Source organism: Ptychodera flava, chromosome 7, assembly GCF_041260155.1.
Source record: "Ptychodera flava strain L36383 chromosome 7, AS_Pfla_20210202, whole genome shotgun sequence".
NCBI classification, from domain to species: Eukaryota; Metazoa; Hemichordata; class Enteropneusta; family Ptychoderidae; genus Ptychodera; species Ptychodera flava.
The window spans coordinates 1,847,218-1,856,663 of record NC_091934.1 but is presented as its reverse complement, the minus strand read 5'-3'; the positions used below and the strand labels follow the sequence as shown (position 1 = coordinate 1,856,663).

The following is a 9,446-nucleotide window of genomic DNA, read 5'->3' as shown; positions in this document are numbered from 1 at the left end:
CAAATGAAATATATTGCATTGCCTTCACTTGTACAGAAAATAATTTGTTGCGCGAGCATGCTTTTGAAAAAAAATGCTGTCATAATGGGTGAAAAAAAAATGTGTCTATACCTCCATTTTCTCAATCCCCCCTAAATCGACTGGTGCTCCCTAAGTCTGCAGACCCTCGGCAACAAAAACAAAAGGGGTTGCAACCGCGCCAATGAACATACAGTCAGCAATGCAATTGCAATGTATCACTATCAATGTTAGAAGTTACAATCCGTCACCCCCTCCCTCATTTTTCACCTCCATGCCAAATGTAATTAGGCGCCATGCCATCGAGGTGAATTATTACACAGACCGCCACATCACATGCCTCATGGTAGCCATAGCATCCTCCAGCAGATGCGATATCCAGGGTGAGGTTTGGATTCAGGTGTAGTTTCAGATTTGAATAATAGCTTCAGTCCAGTAGTCTTATTCATTCCCAGCAGCAGTCTCGGGAGCAGTCTTGCCTAATTATATGTGTAATGTTTGATTTATTGTCCTTGTTCTACCACACTTCCCGAAGTGTGTTTCTATGGAATAAAGTTCTTATTAGTAGTCTTATTCACGATTTTCATCATGGCAAGAGAAACTTCGAAAAACAGATGCATTACTCTAAGGGTTGAAAAGTGATATTTTATTTAAATCCAAATTTCAGTTTAGATCCGAAATTCCACGCTGTTCCGCTCCAACATTCAGTGGACGAAAAAAATGGACTCTAATTAAGAGAAACTATTTTTCTTTTTGGTGTGGCTATTACGTTCCGTTCGGTTCCGCTCATTCCGTTCCGCAAGTCAGTGTAAGCCATGCCACAGTACTTTATCCTTGCACACAGTTTGAAAAAATCAGCTCAGGGGTGAAAAGAAAATTTCTTTTCAAATGGCTGCTGATGAATGGACAGACGGGACCTAATGTATAAGTCCCTGCCGGACTACGTCCGCAGGGACTAACAAAGCACAAATTATGAAATCACAGTTTAGTCATTCATCATCAACAGAAAGTGAAACACTTGCTTTCAGTTTGGGTGATTGTATATACAGTAACCTCAGGCTATATAAAAAAACAAAAACAAAAACAAATAAATAAAAACATACAAATAGACAACAAAGACAAAAGATAACATATGAGTAACTTAAGAAACAAGGCATTGCTGATGACACAGTCCCCGCTCGCATCATTAATGGTGATGCACATGTACACTACAACACAATGACTGTGTGCCAAGTTTGAATGAAATCTGTTCAGAGATAGTTGAGTTGTGGTTCAAAAACATGGAAAAATTGCAAGAAAATGGCCACCATATTGGATTGTATCGCAAAATAAATTGGCGTGCATATATGCCATAGTACTTTATCTGACAACAACACTGAATGAAATCGGTTCAGGGATAGTGGAGTTATGGCTCAAAAAAATGAAAAAAATCTCAATAAAATGGCCACCAGGTGGTCATATTGGATCACATCGTGAAATAAATTGACATGCATATGTATGCCACAGTACTTTATCCTTGTTCACAGTTTGAAAAAAATTGGCTCAGGGATAAGACAGAAATGTCTGCTAACAGACGCATGGACGGAAGGACAGACAGACAGACGGATGGAGGGGACCCAATCTACAAGTCACCACGAGACTGCGTCCATGGGGACTAACAAACAGACTGACTGCTAAAAATATATCAAAATATATAATGTGTGAAAAAATAAGACGGAGAATGAACTGCCCATTGTTCATTCTAAAAGACAGTCATGTAGAACTGTTGCCAATACATACACAAGATAATGTTACCATATGATGACACTCTCCTCATTTGTAACTGAAGTATCTGCAGATTTAGTGTCAACCTGTAGAAGTCGGTCAATACATAGACCCTAAAGAAAAACTCGAGGGTTTGTGGTCAATAGTTGTCTCAATTACAAGTTTTAACAATGTAAAATAAAACATGCATCATAAAATGTATGTTTAATAGTGTCTTGTTTTGTACCAGGCACCAAAGTGAATTGTATAATTGAGAATGTGAGGATGATAAAATTTACTGATCAATTAAGTTCAGTTCCATTGTCAAAGAATTTCAAAGTTAAAATGTTCATAAAATCATGATTTCTAAGATAAGATGGTAATCCAGGAAATTCATTCAATTTAACTTTAAGAATTACTTAAGCCAACTATGTAACAAAGGAATCTTTAATTGCATATTTATAAACTCTACAACAATCTTATAATTACTGAATTATCAGATAGAATCAACAAGCCTCTCACAGAATGAAAGTATTCTATTGATAAACCTGTCTTCTCAACTTCATAGCAACTTGTATTGATTGGCAATGATTAGTCTGCCTGGTCAACTAAAGAAATATGTTGACTGAAGGACGTTCTTTAAATCAAAGTCACCCCTCTCTGGTACTGCTTGAAGAAGTTGTATCAATCTGCCTTCTTCACCAGTTTCTTTATACACTCTGTAATAAACAAAGAATACACAGTTTAGGTAAAAGTAAATGACATAGCCTCTTATTTGTCATTGACAACACAGACATATACCACTGTTCCTTCACCCTCCAGGGACGGTGCATACACCAAATTATCATATACCTACATTCACGTGCCTGTGTAAAGCTATGGGAGAAAGTGCCCTCAGATCCGTGCATTTTTTTTACGTATCACACCCCAGCCCGGTGCCCAAATATGGGCAATCGCGTACATTTCTGAACTATCTCGATTCTGGTTACTACGCACGTTGCTATCCGCAAACGTTCCATTCGTACACAAAGCCAGCGCGAGATTTTGAAAACGTCTGTTCACTCAGATCGTAGTTGCGCGTGGCGACAATGGAGCCGCGCCGGTGACATCGGCTTTTATTTCTAAATTGTAGTAAAATCCTGTGTATACTAAGTGCGTGCCTGTTCAGTGTAAATTACAAGAAACTGGCATCACGCTTTTATTTTCTTACACCTCGATTTCAGCCTTGATCTCTGTTGGTCACGTAATAGTACGCATATTACTTTGTGCGTTCTGGAATTCTGCAGGTAAACAAATGATGTCATTATGTATGTCAATCCGCGACAGGAAGCGGCCATCGTATTTTTGAAAAACTGACACAAATTGCAATGAATTTTTGATATCGCACGCATTTTTATCTCCTTAACAATGTTGAATATTATGTAAACTACATATTTATCATTCCATAAGGTATATGATAAAACCTTTACGGCCCTTATACGGCTTTTTTGGCCCTTGGTCGTACGGCGTACAGGCCCTCGCACGCTCGGGCCCTTCCGCCGTACAACCTCGGGCCGCAAAAGCCGTATCAGGGCCATAAAGATTATGACTTTGTGTCCCTGTTGCTTTATTACTCCTGGGATGTTTTTGCATGACAATGTTACTCATGCAAATAATTGAACAAACACAAATTTTAAACAATTACATCTTAGAATATCAACTTTTTCTTTCTGGTATGAATGTTTTGGCTCAGAATTTCCTTCCTTTACAAGTCATTTCACATCAACAATTTCATTCTTCCTTGGACAAAGTATGGCCATTTTTGTCACAAAATCGTCCCCAATTATTGACCTGCACATGACAAAACCAACTTTTATTACAAACACAAAGGAGTAATTTTTCATCAAAGTTCCAAACACGTGCACATTCAACTTGTGATTCCTCTAGTTAAGACTAATTCCATGTTCAATGTGTACAGAGTATTTAATTTCCCTATTCCAGCACCATCAAATATCAAAGTCAACATAACAAATCTGAAAGTGAAATTCCCCCATAATGTTCCCCTGCTCAAAACCCCCTGCGTGACATTAACGTGACAAGGTAAATCATCTTATATGATGTAGAAGATGAACTGTTTCACTCATAACCAAACAAGAATCAACCGCTATGCTGGCAAGTATTCTCATTGTGACAGTTTTTGGATGGTACCCCATCCAGTATATTTGTCAAAAGATGACATGGCTATCATGCATACACTATTTCTCTGGTGATACTGCATTTTGGAAGTCGTAACTTTTCTGTTCAACAAGCTATTCACCCAGGGCACTATAATACGCAGAGATCACCAGTTGTTTTCAATCACTGTCATGAAGTTATCAACAATTTTTTCCCCGTATAAAATGCATCGTATGATTTATACAATTTTCAAAAAAGAGTACTTTATGTGTGTTTGTTTGCCATTAGTTTTCTGACAACAGATGTTTTGTGTTGTTGACAACTCTTGTGAAAATGATACATGAGTGGATGGGACAGTCAAACAGTATGCACACATTCAAATTTTGACAATATACCATGCACAAAATATGTTGCTGTGTTTTGTCTATCAGCCAAACCATCGTAAGGCTGGCCACAATAACTTTAAATTTCCCAGGGTAAATGGTAATTTGTGAGAACTGTGAAATCACGACATGAATGATTAATCTAAGAAACCTACTCATCAAGGTCTGCATATGTCTTTACCATGAATTCTGATAATTGTTCCAAGATGGGAGTCTTATGAAGGGCTACAAACTGTTCCCTACAGATCTGAAAGAAATACAAGGAAAGATTTCCATCAAAACAAAACAGTAGTTACAAACATAGCATTTCATATTGCAACTTTTGCTATACAAGAGTAAAACAACTTACCCTCCTGTACACAATATTCGGTATTTCTGTACAGGATAATTGTAAGGTAGAATTGAAACAGCGGTATTAGGATTTTATTCATAAAAATACCGCAATTATACAGTGTCGCTCAAATTTGATCAGAATTGGTATATACCAGTATGGGTACCAAAGATCAACAATAAATGTTGTTTCTATCGGTTCAGTGCAGAAAAATTCTATGTTGATGTTATAACAATGATTTCTGCACAGTACAACCAGAAAAACAACAAGAAATATTTAAACCAGAAAAACAAAAATGACAAAAGTAATTAAGGTCTGAAAAACGAGAATGAGAAAAGTAATTAAGGTCTGAAACTTTAGGTACTGGAGGTCAACTTTAGCAACATGCATAGCAGAAAGGCAGCTAGTCCCCCTTAGTTTGACCATAGACCGTCTTCCTCCCCTCTACTGACGGTCTTCCTCCCCTCTACTGTCTATGGTTTGAGCAGGTCTGTTAATACATAACAGTTCATAAACAATGACAGGAAATGACTCAAGTCAGTGGAGTTAGCCTGTTTCAAGCCACTGGCTGCACATCTGCAGGATTTCCCTTTTTCTTACCTCATTTGCACATGTTTGACACTGACGTGTTCATTTGAACAAATTCACATCTCAACCCATGCATCTACCTGTACACCAAATACAGAGATGGTAGCTATGGCGGTATGGGAGCCTTTGCGTGTGACGGACATACATCCTCACATACATACCCACAAATATACAGACATACAGACGCCACCGACTCATCATATAAGCTCTTTTTGGTATTTATATTCATATCAAATATGAGCTAAAAATGATAATGTATAAAATGTCGAGTACATTCCTTTTCTACATCTGACAATGATTTTAACAAATATATGAAGGGAAAGCTTTTAAGGTAGAACACACCTCCAAAGTGAAAAACTTAAACTTTTGCTCTAACTTTCCTCAAGGAATATTTCATCCATTTTCTTTCCAAATCAAGAATAAAAATCAGGGGTCACCATGCAAAATTTGGTACTAAGAAACAAATAACCCAAGATTTAGCAATATTTAAAACTCAAAATGGCCGCCATCCCTTTGTAACTCTATGGAGAAAAATACAATTTTTGAATTTTGAAAAACTAACCTGCTGAAAAGTTTGCTTACACCAAGAGCTTAAAATGAACCCCCACAAATGGTATATCAGAAAAGAATTTTAAAAATTAGAGAGTTTGAATATCTGTCCGCAAGGCAAGTTCTACCTGAAGGCTTCTGTGTGATATTTTAGTTAGTGTTCTCAGGAAAATAGTGACAATGTCACTGTTTGCCTCCATATAGTTATCAAAACAAGCCAACAGTTGTATGAAACATGAACAGACAGAGTGACATACATGGACTGGCACAGAGTAATGACATTGCCCACCTAGTGTGCCTTGGCCCATGGAGAGTGATAAAGATATAATGAACAGCTGGATGTAATGATAAAATAGTTATATTTATAACACGGCACATGCTCATTCCGTGTCGCGATTCGCCAGAATACGTCATGTGACGAGAAAATAGATATGTCTAGTCTCCACCGGATCGACAAAAGTGACGTCAGAGGGTATTTTTTGAAAAGCTATTTCCTTAGGGAAATAGTTCTGACCAAATTTGAAAAAAATGTGCCCAGTCACGTGACCGTAGTGTCGTCTGCAGCTTTGCAGCAATGGCGGGTGACTAAAATGTGATGTGCGTCTGGGATAGGTGACGACACATTCACTAAAACAGATTTTCAAACATTTTCCAACATTCCAACAGCGTAGGAACTTGAACAGCTCATCGACGGAAAAGATTAAAGTGCAACTAGAAAGCATTTGCAAGCAAAAGCGAAGTTCCAGAGACCAGAGCAGCGGAAGAAACAAGAGAATGTGTGACAAAGATAGGTGCAGAATGAAAGAGTGCTTTGGATTTTAATATTCAAGCACGTACCTATAGTTAAGGGCTGATAGCAGTAAACACCATAAAGCAAGGCAGTCCGGGGAATTACAGTACACAGATTACAAATGCCTACATGTACGGTAAAAACGTAACAGATACATACGGGGGCGACAACGCACAGAAATGTATATCAGACGACATTCTCGCGAGCCAGAGCAATAATTTTCGCTCCGCTGACCTACGCAAAAATCAATCGCTTGACGGGTAGCGCTGAGTTGTTGCCGTAAAGAGGCGCATGGTTCACGACGATGATGATCAGACGAGAGGAAACATCGGACCTAGGCCGTTGAAATTGAAAACCGAGGCCACATGCATTGTCATTTGATTAAAAGCACAGACTAAAACAATTTCCATTGCTATGTCGCTGTTTTCACAAGATACTGACCGTTTGATCTTGGAAAGTTGAGTTGCTTTTACGTACGTGCAGCCAACGCATGCCGCATGTGCCTGTGTGGTGACAGACAGTTGACTATGAATGCCTAGCTCTGCATGGCAGGGCTGTGTTACCGGCGTTAAACGGCCTCGCAGACTGATATAGGAAAAACCGCTGGTGGCTCCTCAGAAATACGGCGGGCAGTTTCTCCGCCAAAACGGCCAATTTTGAATCCAAATTTTGCATTGATCTTCGTTTTCGAGCACACCCACCTCGCCTAGGTACACGATGTGCCCAGCCGCGCTTGTAAACTTATGGAAAGGCTACTTTTCTCTCTCTATGCGAGCGAAGCGATCTTACCGCCGCCATTGTTATGTCATTAGCATTCGGGCGAAACAGTATAGCGCCACGTACGGCGAGTATTTAGAGAAAAATAAAATCAAAAAGCAACAAAAAACAAAGCGTAAGAAAGCTAGAATTATTAATAGCTGAACGCAATATGATAGTTGAGCAATGCAAAAAAAAAAATAAATAAATAAACACACAAGAAATGCCCGTAAAACCCGTCCGAGCTGAGCGATGACGTCATAAGCGTGTCGAAATGCATTCTGAGTAATTAAGGTAAAATTTGTGTATAGCATGTTCTATGATAGTAATACCGGAAATAGAGAAAGAAAGAAAGAAAGAAAGAAAGAAAGAAAGAAAGAAGGAAAGTGAGCAAAAACTAACAGTTCCAGAGCTGGTTTCTGGAACTAACTAAGGATATGTCGCAGGGTATGCTTAGAATATTTTTTTTATGAAAGTGGTACCATGTACAACTGAAACCGCTGTGGAAACATCGCCAAGTAAACTTGTCACAATGGATTGTTGCAGTGCAAAATATCAAAACACATTAAAAACTATATATCAATACAACATGAGCATGTGGAGTGTTATAACACACCTATAGCCTGGTCTTTATTCGGGCTATAGCTCTCGTTTATTACCCCTCGTGGCCTTGTGTTACAATAAACACATCGCTATACCCCTTGGCCTATGGCCTCGGGGAATAGCGATGTGTTTCTGGTAACACACGGCCCCTCGGGGTATAATAGACGGGTGCTATAGCCCTCATGACCAGGCAATAGGTGTTTAATATAGGCACTCACAGTTTATACCGGTATATTGACAGTACCCTATGGCACTATGTCATTATATAAAGGCATCACCTAATCATATATCAATATTATATAATAATATATTTAAATTTCCTTATGGTATAAAGGCAATATCTAATCATATATTATTGTCACATAATCATATATTGACACTGTATAGATAAGGAAAGGTGTTGCCTAATCACATATTTTTTTTACTGGATAATATAAAGATATATGTAGTACCTAATCATACGGTATATTGACAGTACCTAACTATATAAAAATACCGCCAATGATACGGTGTTGCTCACATTTGATCGGAATTGGTACATACTTGTAGTATTGGTACCAAAGGTCAATGATGAATGTTGTTTCTATCTGTTCAGTGCAGCGAAATTCTGCGTTGATGACAGTGATTTCTACACTGTACAATCAGAAAAACAAGAATGACAACAGCAAATAAGGTCTGCAACATTGGTACTGGAAGTAAACTTTAGAAACATGTATATCAACTTCTGCAGCAATGTGACAAGCAGATCCTACATACATTAGCAAATGTCAATAAAAAATAGCCAGAGAAGGCTTGACAAAAAGAAAAGGTGGGAGAGTGGGGAAATGTAAAGTAGGTGATTTATTTACAACCTTGGGAATTTTTAAAATGGTATCAGTGCTGTCATTCAAATGTAAACAGCACTTAAGTCAGTTACAGATGGTGAAATGCCTTGCACTGTGGGGGTGATAACAACATCTGGAATTATCCTGGATTGAAATTTCTTATCAGTTCATGAGTGTCTTGCATGGAAAAGTGGTAAACATTGGTGCAAAATGAAAAAATTAACCTCAGCTTAGTTTTCTGGATCAAATTTCACTATGAATTGAAACTAAAATGACAAAATTATGTTCACGGCCTTAACCACTGTCTCACAACATATCCTGTGTTGGTATAGGTCATTTAAGGTCTAAGGCTGAGAAAATTACCCAAATTATACAAATTTGGGGTTTCCCAAAACTTTGAGCAGAAGATAATATCCTTCAGGACTTTTATACCAAATTACAAAGCTATCAGACAAGTAGTTTTTGAGAACAAGTTTTCTTGACCAAAAATGGCAAAATTGTCTTAAAAATACAAATTTGCATATTTCTGGACGATTTCCACATATCCAACTATTGTCATCCCTGGGCAACTGTACACCAAATATAAAAGCTGTCTGTCCAACAGTTTTAAAGAAAGAGATTTTTTACAATTTTTTTACCAAAAATGACAAAAATTGCCCCAAAACGGTAATTTTGCCAATTCTGTTGTGATTTCAACAAATTAGAAC

The 9,446-nt window shown here is 38.0% G+C and overlaps 1 protein-coding gene across 3 annotated transcripts in view; it reads right to left on the bottom strand.

Moving 5' to 3' along the window:
• Positions 1-1,109: 1,109 nt before the first annotated feature.
• LOC139136543 (DNA-directed RNA polymerase, mitochondrial-like) overlaps positions 1,110-9,446 on the bottom strand; it is a 184,982-nt gene continuing 176,645 nt past the window's right edge. For all 3 annotated transcript variants that reach the window (XM_070704267.1, XM_070704265.1, XM_070704266.1), the window contains 2 exons: positions 4,454-4,545; positions 1,110-2,480 (listed from right to left, as the gene is read on the bottom strand). In XM_070704267.1, coding sequence (XP_070560368.1) covers positions 2,366-2,480; positions 4,454-4,545 — 207 coding nt within the window. In that variant the 3' untranslated portion in view covers positions 1,110-2,365. The remainder of the gene's footprint in view (positions 2,481-4,453; positions 4,546-9,446) is intronic.